The 18,940-nt window shown below is 50.2% G+C and overlaps 1 protein-coding gene across 4 annotated transcripts in view; it reads left to right on the forward strand.

Annotated features, from left to right (window-relative positions):
• phf14 (PHD finger protein 14) overlaps window positions 1-18,940 on the forward strand; it is a 57,250-nt gene that overhangs the window by 25,711 nt on the left and 12,599 nt on the right. For 2 of the 4 annotated variants that reach the window (XM_077008521.1, XM_077008523.1), the window contains exons 12-17: window positions 1,403-1,509; window positions 1,705-1,836; window positions 3,495-3,657; window positions 7,867-7,923; window positions 8,133-8,254; window positions 18,378-18,495. In XM_077008521.1, the coding sequence (XP_076864636.1) occupies window positions 1,403-1,509; window positions 1,705-1,836; window positions 3,495-3,657; window positions 7,867-7,923; window positions 8,133-8,254; window positions 18,378-18,495 (699 nt within the window). Of the gene's footprint in view, window positions 1-1,402; window positions 1,510-1,704; window positions 1,837-3,494; window positions 3,658-7,866; window positions 7,924-8,132; window positions 8,255-9,004; window positions 10,843-18,377; window positions 18,496-18,940 lie in introns of those variants that run through there. The other 2 variants (XM_077008522.1, XM_077008524.1) reach the window with 2 other exon arrangements.

The raw sequence follows: 18,940 nt of genomic DNA on the forward strand, positions 1-18,940 counted from the left end.
CCGGTTAATTAGAAGAATGGGAACATTTCTCAGCAGGTCGGTTAAATGGTGTAATAATGGGGTGAGAGGAGGGGGGGCGGCTGGCGGCCGTCTGGAGGGAGAGCGTCGGCCCCGGCCCCCACCGCCTCCATAAATCACATCATTACAAGACGTGTGCTGTTTAAGTAGCAGCATCAGTCAAAGTGGCTCGTACCTTTTTGTGTCATCTATCTGCTACGTTTTCATTCCTGATCAGTCACTGGTGGTCTGTACATTATCCGCGAATTATTGATGTTCCCGGGAGAGGGCCACACCCACTCTGAACAGGCGGAGTGAGGAAGGGGGGTGGAGGAAGGGTTTGCAGCAGAGCACTTTGAAGAGAAGTTTGAAAGATTTGTGGTCTTGGGCGTCTCCGTCAGCAATCACGCGCTCCTCGGGATCTTCAGGCTCCTCTAGAAGCGTGGAATCAGGGAAAAGAGCTGCTTCTTGTAAATGTTACTGAAGTTTGAATATTTATTGCCTGTCGTTTGAACTTTGGGAAAGAACGAAAAGGAAAAAAATAAAGATAAAAACTAAAAACACCGTGCACAGAAAGTTCAGTTTGGAAATGTCATTGCGGACTCCCAAGCGACAGAGGATCAGTCGGATCACATGACCCTTCCCAGGAGGCCTTGGGGACCTCCGAAATGCACATAAGGTAGCAAAACCCATCTAGCTCCCACAGCACCGCCGCCAGATGGCCCTCCGCCTGCTACTTGTGCGCGTGGGTCCAAGATGTCCAGTGTTTTTGTTTTTTCCCTCTAATCTCGCCTAAATTGCAGCTGAATGCAGACGGGTTGTGTTCTGGTGCCGGTCCCGAGGGGCCGAACGTGGGCGTCGCGCCGGCCCACTCCCCGTGCCCTGCTCCCCGGCCCGAGGCCCTGCACCCGCCGCGGAGAGCCTGGGGCGCAGGGGGTGGAGCGCGCTCAGATTAGAGCCACTCTAGAGACCAGGCAGACTTAGCTGTTGTGGAGCCGGCCCCTGTGAGAGAGATTTTCTAATTAACCCGGACAGCCGCGATGCAGCAGAGATGGCGAGGGAAGGAAATGGAGGCGACCCCTCTGCATTCTGCCGTTCCACCACCATAAACCGGCTTTCCTCACAGAGACAACCCTGTCCTTCACCGAGTCCCTTGAGGGTCACACTCCCAAGAGAAGCTCTGAAATCTCTGCTTTAATGACTTTGAATGTCTGGAGGCTTGGTGGGGGTGGGGGGCTTAAAATTCAGTTTAGTCATTGTTTGCAAATCCATTCATCTGTTTTTCACATTTATGACTTTGCACATGGTACCCGAGAGAGGTACTGTAAAGAGAGCACAGTACAAGTGCACCTGTCTGTCTTGTTTCCGACAAGGAAGTGACGTCCCTTTGGTCCGTTTTTCACAGAAACTCAACTCCCCGCCTGTGTTGAAGGCCCCAAAAGAGCGGAGGCCCAGTAAGAAGGAAGGCGGAAGTCCAGGGAAGTCCTCCAACCTCCCGGCAGTGCTCTACAGGTGACCTCCAGCCCGCTACTGGACGCTGAAACCATTTGACCTCGCTCCATCGTGGTGACTGATCTGATTAAGCGTGTCCAAGCCACGCCTGGTTGCTCAGGCTGGAAATGCTGGCTCTAAACTGCTGATTTTCTTTTCTCTCTCTCTATCTCTCTCTCTCTCTATCTCTCTCTCTCTCTCTCTCTCTCTCTCTAGCTGTGGGATCTGCAAGAGGAACCAGGACCAGCACCTCCTCCTGCTGTGCGACACCTGCAAGCTGCACTACCACCTGGGCTGCCTGGACCCGCCCCTCACACGCATGCCCAAGAAGACCAAGAACAGCTACTGGTAGGCACCACGCACGCATTGAGGACTTCACGCGGTGGCAAACATATGATGGGAAAAGGTCCATCTTCCTGTTCCTCATTGGTCCTCAAACACAACAGTGCATAGGCTGCTTGGTCGATTCAGTATAAATGTAAAATATAATTCAAAGATAAAGGAAAAGCATTTACATGTCATTATATACACTTACACTAAAGACATGCTCTAAAATGTACAGGACCATGTGCCTTGAGGACTAGGATTAAGAAAGGCTAAGATAGCGTTAGCAGCGGTAAAGCTAGCTAACTGGTGCTGGAGGGCTGATGTCCAACACAGTGTGGTGATTTTCTCTAAACACAAACGCTAAACTGGGGTAAACACCTTACCCTGTATTACATTTAATCATGAGTAATAGGAGTAATATGGTCTTTCCGGGTTTAGGTCAAATTTGTGCATGTGTGCATTTGATTGCTACCTGGCTTGCCCCGCCTCTCCATATACGTTGTAGTTATGATTGGATGATTTGCTAACTTGCCCCTACCTTTCACAATACTGAATCAGATCTGTGCTGAAGTTCTGGTCAAGCCTTAAAGCAGTACGTTCCTTCAGTAGGCTACTGGATAGTATGCATACAACCGCGGACATACTACGTCCGCCATTTTACCTACGTCATATGACACATGACGTCACATGATCATAGTCAAATGCTCCAGTAAGCCATCCGGGTACTTTTTCTTGCTGTTGCACAATGCATACTATGTATTCGGACATACTACCCTTTATCGCGTACTGCTTTAGCATACTGTATAGGAGGTAAGTACCATTTCGGACGGAGCCATTGTTGCATTTCCGTCATGGGAAAAAAGGTTAGTTGACACAAACTATGACACAAATACACTGTTGCTGAAGCAGAGACCCTGGTTAGCATCTCTTCTCTTACTGAGCACTAGAGTAGTGTCTCCACATGTCCTCTATTAGATGAGCGTGTTTGCTAGATAAACATTTTAGATTTTAGAAAATGCAGTATTTTTCCTTTTCATTCTTCTTATGAATCTTAATGAATTTGTTTCTCACCTAAGATGAATTATTTTAGATGCTGTGTGTGTACGTGCACATGTGTGTGTGTGTGTGCGTGTGCGTGCGCGCGTGCTCCATCATGTTTGTGTGTGTCTTGTTTGTCTGAATGAGCCCAATGCTTTTGCTGCTGATTTGCGTAATTCATTTAATCCTTGAATAAGGAAGCGGGATGCAGTTCTGCACTGCCTGATGTAATTAGAAAGCATTTAATTCAAACATTCTGAACTGAGGGTGGGGCTGCAAGTTCTGTCTTTACGCTGGTACCCACACGCCCAGAACCACCATGGGCTCCAAAAGGTTTTGACCCTCTTCACTTATTCCACACACATTCTTCAGTATCGTTATGCACAGGTTTGGAAACCGAGTATACTTAAACTTTTACTACGTATACACACACAAGCACACACCCACACACACACACACACATGCTTGTGCCTGACTCTAAGACATTTTGTCTGTTATTTATCACATTCTCATCACTGTGATGGAAATACTCAACAGAGATCTTAAGACATCTTTTATCCGGGAGATTCTTCTAGCTCGGGAAATCAATAAGGCGGAGAGCAGCGTGTGAGACGTGGTCCTCTGACCTTTACCCTTTGCAGGCAGTGCTCCGAGTGCGACCAGGCCAGCAGCGACGAGGCAGACATCGCCATGGAGACGCTTCCAGATGGAACCAAAAGGTCCAGGAGACAGATCAAGGGACCAATCAAATTCATCCCTCAAGACATGTCACCAGAGCCTAAGAAGCTTCAAGTGAGGAGCACAGTTGAGTATAAGCAGTAGACCTGCACGTTGGAGTGTGTAGACCTGCACATTGGCGTGTGTGTGTGTGTGTGTGTGTGTGTGTGTGTGTGTGTGTGTGTGTGTGAGAGTGCATGTTGTGTGTGTTTACGCCATGCATTGCAGAAACATGCACTTGGAAATACCCCACTGCCCTGCTTTAATAGACTTTAAAGTGGCTTTCACAGTCAGCTCGGGCATCTCAACAAGAGACAATAAGAGAATATTGTGGTTAACAGAAGCCTCACTCTCTGTAATTCACTCACACCCAGTCTGGCTCAGTGCATCGCCACAGGTGAAATGTGCTTGTTAATTGATCTCTAATTGATCGTCTGGCCCTCACTCACGAGAGATAATTGACCTGCACTCTGGAGAGATCTCTCAGGCGTCCTCAAGGTCAGCCGTCCACTGCCTGGTGTTTGGGGGAAAGTGCATTTCGCTGAACAACTCTTAGAAAGCTTTTACGCTGCAAGAAGATGGAAAAATCAGACTTTTATTGTTTAGAAGGACTGAAGGCCCTGTGAGCATCGGTGAAGAGGAGTGCTGTGGCCCTAACCCAAGGCCGCTGTTTACATCCCTACCGCACGAGCAAGCTTACGTGTGCCGCACCTTTAACCACACACACACACACACACGGGCACGTGGACGTGTGTCCCCGTGTGTGTTCTCGGAGCTGCACGCGGGCGGAAGATAGGGCTCGCCTGTCAGGCTCTCTGTGCCTTTCACTTATCACTGTCCACCACACACTGATCCCCAGATAGTGGTCCGACAGCCCTGCTCCCTCCGGGGAGACAGAAGATCTGTATCGGAGAAGAGACGAAGAGACCCCCCCCCCACCCACACACACACACACACACACACACCCCTCCACCCCTCCCCGTCCTTTTGTTTTTAAGCTCCATCAATAACCCGGCACCCCTCCTAGCAGGAACGATGCTGGGTGGAGCGTCGTGAGCCGAGGGAGCTTCAGGGCTGCGCTCGCTCGCTGATGGGGCGTAGGGGGTGGGGCGTAGGGGGTGTGGCGTAGGGGGTGTGGCGTAGGGGGTGTGGCGTAGGGGGTGTGCCGTAGGGGGTGTGGCGTAGGGGGTGGGGCGTAGGGGGTGGAGGTGCAGAATTTGAGCCTAGAAGTCGATGTATTTTACTGTGTGCCTCTGCTGTTGTGTCTGTGCAAGCTAATGTGTGTGCACCACCTACAGGGTTAATGTACACGCACCACCTACAGGGTTAATGTACACGCTCCACCTACAGGGTTAATGTACACGCACCACCTACAGGGTTAATGTACACGCACCACCTACAGGGTTAATGTACACGCTCCACCTACAGGGTTAATGTACCCGCACCACCTACAGGGTTAATGTACACGCACCACCTACAGGGTTAATGTACACGCACCACCTACAGGGTTAATGTACACGCACCACCTACAGGGTTAATGTACACGCTCCACCTACAGGGTTAATGTATGTGCTCCACCTACAGGGTTAATGTACACGCTCCACCTACAGGGTTAATGTACACGCTCCACCTACAGGGTTAATGTACACGCACCACCTACAGGGTTAATGTACCCGCACCACCTACAGGGTTAATGTACACGCTCCACCTACAGGGTTAATGTACGTGCTCCACCTACAGGGTTAATGTACACGCACCACCTACAGGGTTAATGTACACGCACCACCTACAGGGTTAATGTACACGCTCCACCTACAGGGTTAATGTACACGCTCCACCTACAGGGTTAATGTACGTGCTCCACCTACAGGGTTAATGTACACGCTCCACCTACAGGGTTAATGTACACGCTCCACCTACAGGGTTAATGTATGTGCACCACCTACAGGGTTAATGTACCCGCTCCACCTACAGGGTTAATGTACACGCTCCACCTACAGGGTTAATGTATGTGCACCACCTACAGGGTTAATGTACACGCACCACCTACAGGGTTAATGTACACGCACCACCTACAGGGTTAATGTACACGCTCCACCTACAGGGTTAATGTACAAGCTCCACCTACAGGGTTAATGTATGTGCTCCACCCACCCAGTGTAATGTGCATGTGTGGCAGACAGGGTTAACATGTCCTTGTACTAGTGACAGAGCCACAGTGTAGGCCTTCACAGAGTAAAGCTGTTGGATTAAGGTCTGTCTCTCTCTCTTTCCCTCTCCCTCACACACTCTTTCTGTGTTTCTCTCTCTCCCAGTCTCACTTTCTCGTCCACACACACCCTCTCTCTCCCTCTCCAACAGAACACTCTCTTTCTGTCTTTCTCTCTCATCCACAAGCCTTCTCTGTCTCTCCCCAATTCTCTCACCCACACCCTTTTCTGTCTCAACCACACAAACCCTCTCGTCTCCCTCTCTCTCCCTCCCTCTCTCACATCCACGCACACCCTCCCTCCCTCTTTCTCTCTCCCTCCCTCCCTTTTCCCCTCTCTCTCTCTCTCTCTCTCTCTCTCTCTCTCTCTCTCTCTCTCTCTCTCTCTCTCTAGCAGTGTTTTAGGTGCTTCAGTACAGCATTTATCTTCAGACAGCAGCATGGTGGGGCCAGCCACTGAGCTGAGTCCTGCTTTGCATGTTTAATACCGTGAGCAGGGCGGCACAGCGGTGGTGGGCCGTGGACCAGCCGCCTCTCAGAGCCGTCCGCAACTCCGCCCCCTGCTGGCCCGCCACTCTGAGTCTGAGGCTCGGTGGGCACGGGGAGGTGTCGCTCTGCCATTTTGCCCCTATACCCCAGTCATTCAACGACCTCCTCCTTAAAGGCCCGATCGAGTGAATTCATAAATGTCACGGTGATATTTTATCATTCCGTCTTTCTCCGCGACTCTCCTGAGGGCACTTCAGATGTCATCGTTTAGATAAAAATGCTGTAATTAGCACAAGTGAGAAAAAGAATGTCTCTCTTTTAGCAAAATGTCTATTTTTCTTCTTCTTCTTCTTCTGGTTAGACCGTGTTCCTCCTTCGGGTTAACAGAAGTTATTATTATCATTATTATTATCGTTTTGCCTCGTCCGGGAGGACCGCTGCCATTAGTCTTCCGGGCCGCTCGGCTGCCGCGCGCACAACTCCGTCCTAAGCTTCGGCGCGCTCGGCTAATTTCTCCGCTCCTGCGAGAATTGATTCGGGCCTTGTTAAAGACGCAGCCGTGTACTTAATTAAAAGATTGATTTTAGCCGAGTCGTCCCCCACTTAATTTCCTCAGCCGAGCGAAGCGGTGCTTTGGCTTGCGTCAGCCGCCCTACCTGCCACACAACCCCCCCCCCCCCCCCCACAGCAGGTGCCATCTTCCCCGGCCCTACATTACCTCAGCCGGGTCGGCCGTAACGGCGGCGTGATGAAATAAACGAGCGCCTTTGTTTGCTGCTCTCCGCGGAGTCAGAGGGGCAGAGGGCTTCGAGAGCCAGTTGGCAGTGCGGAAGCAGTTAGCATTTATAATGATAAGTGTTCCGTCTGCCGTGCGGTGGCAAGCCAAAGGCGGCAGATGGAATTGTTTTCACAATCTGTTTAAATATGTTGTCGATTTTTCTTCCCCCTTTTAAAGAAGGCCCGGTGCTGTCACAAGCCTGCTCCCATTCAGATGGAGATGGTTGGATTTGATTTGTGCATCCCTTCATGTGTATATTTAAAAAAACATTAATATATATATACACACACACAAACCATGTCTGTCCACAGTGACAGGTGGGGGGATTTGGCAAGGCGGTTGGCCCACACACAAACAGGACTCTTAATTTGACACCGGATGAGCCTGACTGGACACCAGATCCGGGTTAGAGGTTAATGCTACCTCTAAACTACTGAGTGGACCCCTCCATCCACTTTGTTCAGTGCAGGATCAGTGAAGGCCTGAAAAGCACCTGCTTCTTCTGAAAAGAAAACACAGTACTTCACCGTGTGATCGTGTGATTACCGTTTAACTTTGGGAAGAAATGTGTAAGTCCACTGCCAACCATTAGGGCTGTTGTGGTGAGTCCACGGTGATGGCAGAAAACCTGTGCGGTATGCTAACTACTGAAATCACGGAGTCTGAAGAGCATTGTCTCTCATTACAATAGCTGGCAAGATGTCACTGGTAACAAGTATATTAACTCTAAGAAACCCTCGGGGTAGAGAAAGACTATTGTGTTGAACTTGTCACTAATTGTGTTTTGAGTCTATCTGAAGATGCTCTTTTATTTTAACAGAGAACTCGAGGCCAGAAGCGTAAAAGGGTGTCTCTCTGTGAGGACGAGAAGATAGAGGTGAACGCCTTCATCCCCCACTCACACACCGCTAATGCTAACGCTATCTACCTCGTGTATCTGCCACCAATATTGCAAGGCAAAAGGCAAGGTGATGTTTGTGCATCACCTTCTGCTCTCTCAGCCACACACACACACACACACACACACGTGTGCGCATAAGCACGCGCGTGTACAGCAGTCATCTCTAATGGCTTGTGTTTCCATAGGAACCAGTGCCACGGGAACGAAGGCAGCGGCAGTCGGCGCTGCAGAAAAAGCCGAAAGCCGACGACACCAGGACCGAATGCGCCAGCTGCAAAGGCCCCGGTGACAACGAGAACCTAGTTAGGTAGGCGAGGGTGTGTGTGTGTGTGTGTGTGTGTGGGTGTTCGTAAAGAGACACTGGGGTCATATTCTGCCCATGATTAAAGTTCACTCTTCATTACGTGGCCGGTGCCCTGCGTGCGGGGGAGGGGCCACTGTTCGATAGGCCTGCGCTATCGAGCCGCCACACGTGTTTGCTCATTGCGTTTAGCTGTAATGAGCTGTGTGATCTACTTCTGTCTTTGGGCTCCTGACCGAGTCCTCCAGACAGGATGATGATTTAATGGAGTACCCAAACCCACTGAATTATTCACTCTTTGTTTTTTACCCCACACTTATGGGTTTTTTTTTTTTTTGTTTTGTTGTCTTTTTTTTCTTTTAAATGAAGCAAACAGGCCCAGGCCAGCTCTGACGTGGATCCTGGAGATCTTAAACAGAATTTGTAATTCATTGCTGGTTTTTTTTGGCAACACTCTGGCCAAACAGACCTAATCTGGGGGTGTTTATTTGTTTGTTTATTTAGTCAGTCTGTGTTTGGGCTCTTGCAGCACCTTCACACAGACAAGATTTCCATCGTGTGTTTGCAGTGATGGCAGTGAAGCGTAGACGGTGCAGGGCAGGACATGTGCTGTGTGAGCGGCCATTTTGTCAGGCTGTGGGAGACGGGGGTTTGTGGGGGGGGTGTGGGGTGTGGGGCAGAAGGGGCAGGTGTGGGCTTCGGCTGTGGAGTGAGGTGTGCTGCCCTGACTGACTGCTCTATCTTTGCGTTAAACAGGTCGTGAGAGGCGGGCGCCACCCCCCACCCCCCACCCCCCTAACCCTCCGCTAAAAAAGGGGACAGATGAGAGAGGGAGAGAGAGAGGGAGAGAGAGAGGGAGGCAGATTAAGTGGTTCGAAGAGCGCCACTGGGCTCGGGCAGGAGTCGCAGATGGCCGCCCCTGACCGCCACCTCCGGCTGCCCTCTGCTCGGAGCGGACCGGACGTTAGCAGGGCCTCGCCACGCTCACCTGACAATCTGCCACAGAGAGGGGAGCCCATCAGATACGGACGAAGCGTACGAGAGGGAATATTTTCCAAAGTAGAACTCTCTTGGATCTTTAAGCCGGCTCGATTTTGACTTGGAGGGAGGACTTCAGCAGTGGACGCTGTAAACGGACTGCTATCAGTTCTTGGGAACACGTAGCTAGTTGGTACGGATGGAATTGGCACACGTGTGTCGGACGATGACTGTGGACTAGTAACCGTCCGGGCTGTGGACGGCTATACTGACTTTCTCTGTCGTACCGGGGACCAGCCAAGTCTTTCCCCTAAGGCGTCGCGCCACTCTTCCGGGGCGGTACCCTTCTTCTCCCTGAGCGCTCTACCCCGTCGGGCCCAATCGGGATGCCTGCTCTCATCGGCTCCGCCCCTAGGCCCCTCTCCCTGCCTCTTTCTCACAGGCCGGCCGGCCACTCCAGCAACACCTCCTCCGTCTGTCCGGCTGCCAATCACGAGCGCCGATAAGCCACGTCGACCGAGCGGCGCCGTGTTTGGGCCGAACGCTGAGAGCGCCCTCTGTGTGAATGCGTCGTGCATGCTATTGGCCCAGACGCTGCTCTCTTTTCCTTGTGCTCTGTGAAATGTGTTGTTGTAGAACGTAGGTAGAAATCAAACAGCAGGATCAATAATTCTCCTTGTGGTGTATTTGCTTGTGTTGGTGCATCGGGTGTGTTTTGTTATAAGTGATGCTAATTACAGCTTCGTCTTGGTGATAGTCTCTTAGCAATGACAAAAAAAAATACAGTAAGGGGATGAAACTGAATACAGTGTACGTGTTTTTAGCATTGAGCAAGTCATCCCTTTTAAGTCTTACAAAAGCTAAATTCTGACATGCCTCAAAAAGAGCCCACCCATCCCCTGGTGCCAGAGCCCGATGGGCTTTTGACAGCTCGCCGGCCACGCGTCCTGTCCGGATGGCTGACAGGTGTCACCCTCCGACCCCGAGATGTCCCTCAGCGTGCTGGGGTGAGTGGGCGGGGCTTCCTGACTACCCCCTCCACAAGAGGACGGCCGAGCCTGGCACTCCCGGCGCGTCCGTCCCGACGACCTTGGCGCCCTCTGAAGTGTCCGCGCAAGCATGCGGCCCTTAGCCAAGCGCGGGGCCCCATCGCGGCTGCCTGGCCCACAGAACTCCTGACGTACGGCGGGGGTTTGGGGTGGGCGCCTTGTGGCGTTGGGCGACCAGATTGTGCAGCTGTGTCACTGTATTTCATGTGCCTACTGTTTGCCCTTCCGCTATTAGCGTTTACGGTCGATAGAGACGGATGGTGTTCGTTTGCACTCAGCATTTTCGAGTTGAATCTTTTTTATTTATTATTGTATTTATTTATTTATGTGAATGTTTTCTATACCATCTGCGGTTTTACATGTGTAAATGTTACATGAGCTGAAAGTAGTTGGTGTCGCTTTTGTGAGTGAGCTGCATGGGCAGTGTGTGAGTAAATTTGTGACTTGTGTGCGCGCGCGTGTGTGTGTGTGTGTGTGTGTGTGTGTGTGTGTGTGTGTGTGTGTGGTCTCGAAGCTGTGGCCTCTGCATTGAGCAAGCTTTAATAAACTCTTGACTTTTTCACCTTATTGCTGCTGTGATGAATGAGTCTGAGTCAGGGTAATTAATAGCGCTGAGCGCAGGCTTGTAGTAGACCGTGTGTGTGTGTGTGTGTGTGTGTGTGTGTGTTTTCAACGCCCCTCTGTCATGGCTGATTTATTTCAGGGCCAGTGTGTGTGTGTCCAGCAAGTTCACTGCCGGCCTCAGGTTCAGAAAGAAAGGAATAAGTGGACGCTTGAAACTGCAAGAGTAAATGAGAGAGGTGGATTCCCACCAGTGTGATCTGTTTATTTCAGCCTGTGCTCCAGCACGCTTCAGTGCAGTCTTCCTGCCTCGTCGGACTCTCTCCCTCTCTCTCCCTCTCTCTCTCTCTCTCTCTCTCTCTCTCCCCCCTCTCTCTCTCTCTCTCTCTCTCTTTCTCCCCCTCTCTCTCTCTCTCTCTCTCCCTCTCTCTCTCTCTCACACACACACACACAATCTTATGTCTCCCTATGGCTTCGTGTTATTCGCCCTGCCTTCATCCTTCCTGCTTCTTCATGCCAGGTTCACAGCTCGAGAGAGAGAGAGAGAGAGAGAGAGAGAGAGAGAGAGAGAGAGAGAGATATGAGTCTTTCATGGGGAAATCTGGTTATCCGTATAACAGAAAGCCCCATGCGTCTGGCAGTGGGTGAAGAGCATTTGTGCTTATGCAATAACAGTGGTGGTGGCAAGCGGCAGCGTGGAGGAGTAAGGCGGAGCCCCGGAGCCCGACTCCTCCCCCCAGCCAGACTCCTCCCCCCCCATCTCTCCACCTTGCATGGCCTTCCCTGCCGAGAGGCAGCATCACGTTGCCTCATCCATCACGCCCCACGTCCTCCTCGTGGGCCTGGGGGCCCGGCGCCGGTTCTCCCGGGCAGTGGTTGCGCGTCTGCGTCCCGGCGAGCATGAGGGTCCGGGCGTCGGCTCCCGGGCGGTTCTGGAAGAGCAGTAACCTTTCCAACGATGGCCGCCTTTCCTATTACAACCCTGACATAGGATCCGGGGAGATGATTTAATGGCGGCATTTTGTTTTCGCTGACTTCACTCCTTCGCCTTGCTCCCCCACCAGCGTTAAAGGAGTAAACGCAAGCACTCGACCTGCACAGTGTGGGAAGGTTGGTCAGGCAGCTCGAATCTATTACATCGCAACTTCCCCCTGTCTGTCATCCCACTGTGCTGACTGTGGTGTGTACGTCTGTCTAGATCTCTCTCTCTCTCGTGTGTGTGTGTGTTCATCACTTTTAGTTTGTCTTCTGGATGCAGGTGTCCCCTCCCCTCCTGCTCATCCTATATTCATATAGTCCCCCATATGTGTGAGAGCTGACAACCCAGAGGTGGCAGGTTTTCTAATTAGGACGAGGCGGAGGGAGGGCTCGCTCTCCGTGTGCTCACGCGCTCGCCGACGGCTGCCCTGTGGGGCGTCTGCGGCAGGGCAGAGAGAGAACGTGAGCTTGCGTCCGAACTGGCCCCTGTTCTCCAGCCCTTAGCTATTTTAGGACCCCCCCCCCCCACACACACACCCCCCTTCCACTACTGTACCGTCCACCAGCATGTGCCCGACTAACACTGCCTCTCACACGCTCGTTCCAGCAAAATATCGCCCAGCAGTGTTGAGCCTAACTCGCTGTCACCCCCTGCTGCATATGTGGAGGAATAACACCTCCCCCCCAGGTTTTGCGGTTCACACTCGTGAAAGTTTCTCGTGCCATTTTCCATCTCCCCTGGGCCGGCTTTAACTAAGTGAGTGAGTGAGCTTTTTCGTAATGAGCTAATAAAAGCATCTTTCTCTGGTGTAGTCTCTCTCTCCAGCACCATCTCCTTGTCAGACAATGGCTCGGTAATAATACTGTTCCAGTCTCTGTAAATCAAAAAAAGGGAGGTGCACGGGGCCCAATAATCCACTCCTTGTGTGGAGGGGATTCACAAAAAGCCAGTGGTACACTTTGTCATGGGCGCTGGTCAATGGCCAAGCGCTTTGTGTTGTATTGATCCTGCTCCCGTGGCCTCTCCCCAGGTAATTGCGGTAGGCCCGTGTGATAAATTTGCCGCGTTTCATTCGGCAGGACGGCAGGCCAAGTGACGCGCCCCCCCCCCCCCCCCCCCCCACCCTCCTCCACCAGCCCCTTGTGGATGGGAGACGGACCTGCCTCGGGTCCAGCGTTAGCGTACGCCCCCGCTGCCGCACTGGCCTGGAGTTGAAGTTTTTGAAAGCTGTGCCCTGAAATGGCACTGAATGGTTCTCCAGAAGACAGTCTGTCTGATTTAGAGCTCTGTAAGTGTGTCTGCTCCAGAAGCTCACTGCTAGTCTGGTAATGGCTGTTAAATTAAGCTTTGCCAATTCCCACTGCTATTCGAGAGATTTTTCCCCTTGGTCTGAACATTATTTAAGGTCAGTCTGGAAATTGCTCTCACTCACTATAAATTAATCCACAAAAGGGCCAATCAGAATTGGCACACAGATTAATCCCCAAACAAGAAACATTTAATTACTGCGTTTAAGCATTCCCAGGATAATCCTGTCTTTATATTGGTGTTAAAGGGATGTTTTTCAGCTGTCTTATCTGAAATTTATTTTCTCACCACTAAACACCCTCCTCATATGACTGACTGGCCTGCTGTGTTTTATCCAGATCTGTCTATCTGTGTCCCGGTTTGTTTGTTGAATCTCATTTACCTGTCTATCTGCTATCTGCCATGTCATTTATATTTTTTTGCACTGGCAGGTAACCTTTGTTAATGATTTAATGTAACTTTGACAAAAACTGCACTGTTCAGTTTTGACATTTACTCTTGATGATCATGAATGCAAATGGAGCCATATCTAGAAGGAGCGTACTTTAATTCATTGTAATTGATTTCCAGTTTTCAGCTAAGCTGACTGATTTGCTTATTATAAAAATATAAAAAAAAAACAAATAAATCACACTCCTTTATTTATTGCGTCCTTTAATCGATGGATACAGCAGTACAGCTTGCTTGCATGAGAGATGGTGTTCATCTTAATCATGATAAATGAGCTAGCCATTCCCTTTTGTGTCCTGCTATGCAGTTCTCCTGCAGCCTGAGGTATTCTGGGAATCTGCCTGATCTTAAAGATTGTCAGTACATTTCTTTTTTTTTTCTTCTTTTTTTTCATTATATATATTTTTTAAAGCAAGTCACGATTGAATTAACAATGATCTGATAACTCCTCTCACCCAACCCAAATGCCCACTTAAATCTGTCCTCTCCAGTTTTATCCTCCAGCATGATCTGGAACGGTATGATATCTTGCTAAAAAAACGTCCTTTGATTAAATGGAGCCGGCGTGGCTTGGAGGGTGGGCGGAGGTCCGCCTCTACCCCACGCGCTCCCACAGTGCTTGGGTGGATGCTGTGGGGAGGGGCGGGGGTCTCTAAGAACTCTCTCTGAGATTAAACACTAGATAAAAGGGGATACGGCGAGAGCAACATGTCGCAGACCAAAGCAGTCGATCGCACCCCATACACCCCCACCGTCCCCCCAGCCCCTCACCTCGAATCCCAGTAAGATTAGCTCAATCAATAGTCTCTCTTATGAGTGATTGGATTCTGTCTGGGCCGGGAGAAGCAAACGGGGGAGAGGAGCGGCTCAATTTTCCCAATGATTAAAAACGGACCTAAATTGCTTTGATGGCATCAGAAGGACCTTGATGGGTGCGGGTCTGTAATGGCCGTGCTGGGTGCACGTCGAGGTTGCTGCCGGCAAATGCCATTACGTGGAGGGATTGCGCCGATGCATCAGCGAACGCAACTCGGGGCCCTGGCAGCGATGCGGGAGTGTGTGTGGGGACATCCTGGAGCAGGGACGGCCGCCTGGTCGTTCGATTGCTGGGGTCTGATGAGACGTTGATAAGCGTTTTAATTTTAAGAGCTCTCGATCCACAAAAAAAAAGAAAAGAAAAGAAAAAAAATCATCCCAGCACGAGCTGATGATAAATATCGTAGCGTAGCGTCACAAATGTTTGAGCGAGTTGGCGCACGGCTCAAGTGTGCAGGTGTAAAGTGGGAGCGGCGTTTCCCGAGACTTTTCCCGCGCTCGGCTCTCGTCATTTGGAATTCCAATTAACCATAATCATCTGGCCTCCACGTGCCCGGGCCTGCATCGCTGAACACTGTTTTAATTCGAAGATGTTAAAGCATGATACACAACAAACATTACAAAAGGTTCATTAAGGCGCAGTAATTAAAGAAGTAAAGTGCGAGCGTTTTGCGGCGCGCTAATAAAGCGGGGGCCTCCCGTGGCGGGCGCGCCTCTAAACCGTCCTCCTGCGGGGAGCAGCCCGTGTGCTCTCTTTATTTACCAGAGTGGGAGATTCATATGAAATCAATCGGCAGCTGCGTGCAACAATAGCCGTGTGCTCGTTAGCGCAGCTCACACACACATAAACACACACACACTCCTGGTCATTTGTCTTCTTTTCACAGGGCTGCTTGGAAGGTGATTTAAATTCTTTCCTGGGGAGATATGCCTGTTTAGCCTCATGTGTAGGTGTGTGCGCGTGTGTGTTTATTAGCATCTGGGCATTAAAACCGCCTGTGGAATTAGACACTGGATGACTTCAGTCAGGAGTCTTACCCTTATAATGAACCTAATGGCCTCTGAACTTTACCATCAATTCTGTAACAGTAACAACAATACTATTTGATAATCTTTTTTTTTTAGTTAAGATAATTATATACGCAACCACATCTCTAAGTTTTAAAACGCAACTTTCCAAAAAATACCTAGTTCCAAGCTCATGTCACCTCACTGCATATTATTCACACTCTCCTCACGTTAGCATATTTAGCTACAGTCAGTTGTACGGAAAACTATCATGTAACAAGGGCATTAGCAGTCATTAACTATTTGTCTCCAGAGCGACAGGCCGCATTTATCGCACGCGGCAAAAGATGGCGAGCGAAGCGCGGATCCGGCTGCATTCCTCTAGTCCCCGGACCCCCGTCTTCAGAGGGAGATCGTGTAATGGAGGAAGCTTCGAGCTGACAGCCTGTCGCTGGGGGCAACCCATTTCCTCATTTCTCTGTCACAATAAATATATGGATTAGATAGTGGGGAGAAGCTCGGGCACACTTGGATGCGAGCAGTATGCACCATTAAGATGAGCCGGTGGAATAAATTCTGCCATCATGTCGGATGGGGAGAGATGAGGTGTTTTATGGGGAGGTGCATTAAAATGCTTGATAGTTTTGCATAACTGGAGCATGTGTGTTTCCATTGGAATTAATGCTGACATTACAGCAGCTTTGTTAAGCATGAATGAGTCTGATTCTGCATTTTGTTTTGTTTTTTTTTCCCCCTCTCTCATCTGCATGTCAAATGTTCTAGAGGATGTTGATTCTTAAAACTGCCCAACAGCAATTTCCTAATGGGCTTCCAAAGTCATCAATGAGACCAGTCCCCTTCCTGTTACCAACGGCAGTTTGAAAGAAAGGAGCGAAGATCGGTTTAACCGGCGTTTCTCCCAGTCCCGTCGATGCAGAACGTCAAACTTTCCACGCGCTGGTTTGCGCGTCCGTCCGGGAGCCCGGGTTGCCCGAGCAGATGAACCCCAGCGTCCTCCGTTCCCTCCTTCGACAAATGGCTGCTCCCCGTTTGCTCTGAGATGGTGGTAGTTGGGGGATTTTGGAGTGGCTGGAGGTCGGCGAGAGTCTGGAGCAGCACTCTCCTGATCAGCAGCGATTACGCTAAGACATCGTAGGTTGGCATGGTAACCACAAGTGAACCCCCCCCCCCCCCCCCCCCCCCCCAATCTCTCAGGGGCTCCTCGATGTTTCTGAAGGTGTTGCAGCACCATACTGGACCGTTCTGGGTTAGACTCTTCGTCGCTTGCTTATTAGTGTGCAGGGCCTGATCTTTTTTTTTTATTTGGTGCAGTGTATCGATAACCTCTCACATTGGAAAAGGTGGATTTGCACCGATGAATGTGCCCCGTCCAGCCGGTCAATACCGAGGTCTTGTCCACCCACCCTTCGACATCTCGCCATCGATAGGCTGGTTTTATTTTGTTTTGGGTTTTTTTTTTTTTTGTTTGTGACCGCCCTTCCTGGGTGAGGCTGAGTCTGCCCCAGTCCTCACGGGCTTCAACCGCGGACATGGCAGTGCTGTAATCCGCTCACAGGAAATGCTCACAGACAGAAATGTGCTGAGTGACAGCACAGCGCTCCACTGACTGCTCAACACATTTTGAGTGACATCTGGACAGTTATAGGGTTTGCTAAACTCCTGTTTGGAAAGAACCCCCAGCGATCCCCTTGAAGGGGAAAGCGACTCCGCTGTGGTGACTGGGCCTGCCGCCCATGTGATCAGGTGAATCATATCCATAAGTTAAATCAGCTTGCTGTGGATGGACAGTGTGGGCCATCTGTGTGTGAGAGTTTCTTGCACTATCCTCATTAGTGCTGTGTTGTAGCCATCACTATCCTTTAATTAGCATTTGGTGTCTCGGACGGGACACGTTTTGAAAAGGGCTTTTGAGTCACGTGACACCTGCGTCTGTGAATGTACCGTTTCACAACTTTCCTCTTCTACCTGCCAATAAACGATGGAGCACTTTTTTTTTTCTTTCTTTCTTTCGCTCTCCTACTCCTCCTGCAAGATAAGGACCCGGGGCCCGGGGCCACCACACTGCGTAATGGAGATGAGTGGGGAGGGCACCCATTGACCTCTCTAAGCCCTTATCCTCCTTATCTGATTTACATTGCCAAATCTGAATCTTCACCATCGATTACAACATAATTAGTTAATTATGGACAGGAAGGACCATGCGAGCAGGCCTCAAGGACACACGGGCACAGCCAATAATGATAAGGCAGGGGGGTGGGGGCGGGGTCACATCACAGAGGAGGCCGCCGCCCTCATTCTCTGGCCTCAGACTGGGCACAGGTCTTCACCATGTCATCTCATACTTTTGCACTCTGCTGTCTGATAAATGTCAAATTGAACAATTATTTCTGCGCCTCAGCCAGCATGGTAATTCTTACCTTGCCCAAAAAATGTATTTTGAGAAATCCTGCAGCGATGGTGACTGCTCACAAGAAGTAAAAGTAGGCGCTCTCTCCTTCTTTTTTTAACGCTTTGGCTTAGAAGTTTTAAAAATAAATAAATAAACAAAGATTTATTGGCAAGCCGCACCGAGGCCCGTTTCAGCAGGGCCAATCAAGCCAGCATGTTTTATGACGTCTGTGCAAGGCCATGTGAGAGGTGGTGTGCCAGTGTGTTTTGAATCTATTAAGCATCTGTTACCTGACAGGAAACGGCTCTGTCACCATCTATCAAATCTGCATGATGAGGGCCAGGCCAGGTTCTTGGCAGGATACATATAAAGTGTATGTGTGTGTGTGTGTGTGTGTGTGTGTGTGTGTGTGTGTGTGTGTGTGTGTGTGTGTGTGTGAGAGAGAGAGAGAGAGAGCGAGCATATATATGTGTGGGTGTGTGTATGAGCATGTGAGAGAGAGAGAGTCTGTGTCTGTCTCTGCATTCAGCTATATTCCCTGTGGTCATACCACTCTTGATCTGTTCACAGGTGTGATGAGTGTCAACTGTGTTACCACTTTGGCTGCCTGGACCCTCCCCTGAAGAAGTCACCCAAGCAGACAGGTTATGGCTGGATCTGTCAAGAGTGTGACACCTCCTCATCAAAGGTGAGAGTGGCTCGGGGAGACGGAGGTGGAGACAGCTCCCCCAGAACCCTGCCGCAGCTGGGATCACGTGTTGAGGAAACAGGTGGGAGTGGTTGATACAGGCATCTCACACATGATGGGCAGAGTCGCAGGGCTTTTAAAAGGTGTGAGGAACCTCAGTTTAATGCCAGTTATGATTTGCTACACTTGAGGTTCTGTGTGTGTGTGTGTGTGTGTGTGTGTGTGTGTGTGTGTGTGTGTGTGTGTGTGTGTGTGTGTGTGTGTGTGTGTGTGTGTGTGTGTGATGAATCCTTGTGCCTTGAATTCCTGGGAAGGTTGGGGAACACGGTCAATGGGCTACTATGGCCAATGGGTTACTCAAGCATAAATAATGTACATGTTTTGGTTGAAGTATGTATTTTTCTCATTAAGTCATTCTTGAAATTCTTTTTGATTCAGACTAATA

Source organism: Brachyhypopomus gauderio, chromosome 6 (assembly GCF_052324685.1).
Source record: "Brachyhypopomus gauderio isolate BG-103 chromosome 6, BGAUD_0.2, whole genome shotgun sequence".
Taxonomy (NCBI): Eukaryota; Metazoa; Chordata; class Actinopteri; order Gymnotiformes; family Hypopomidae; genus Brachyhypopomus; species Brachyhypopomus gauderio.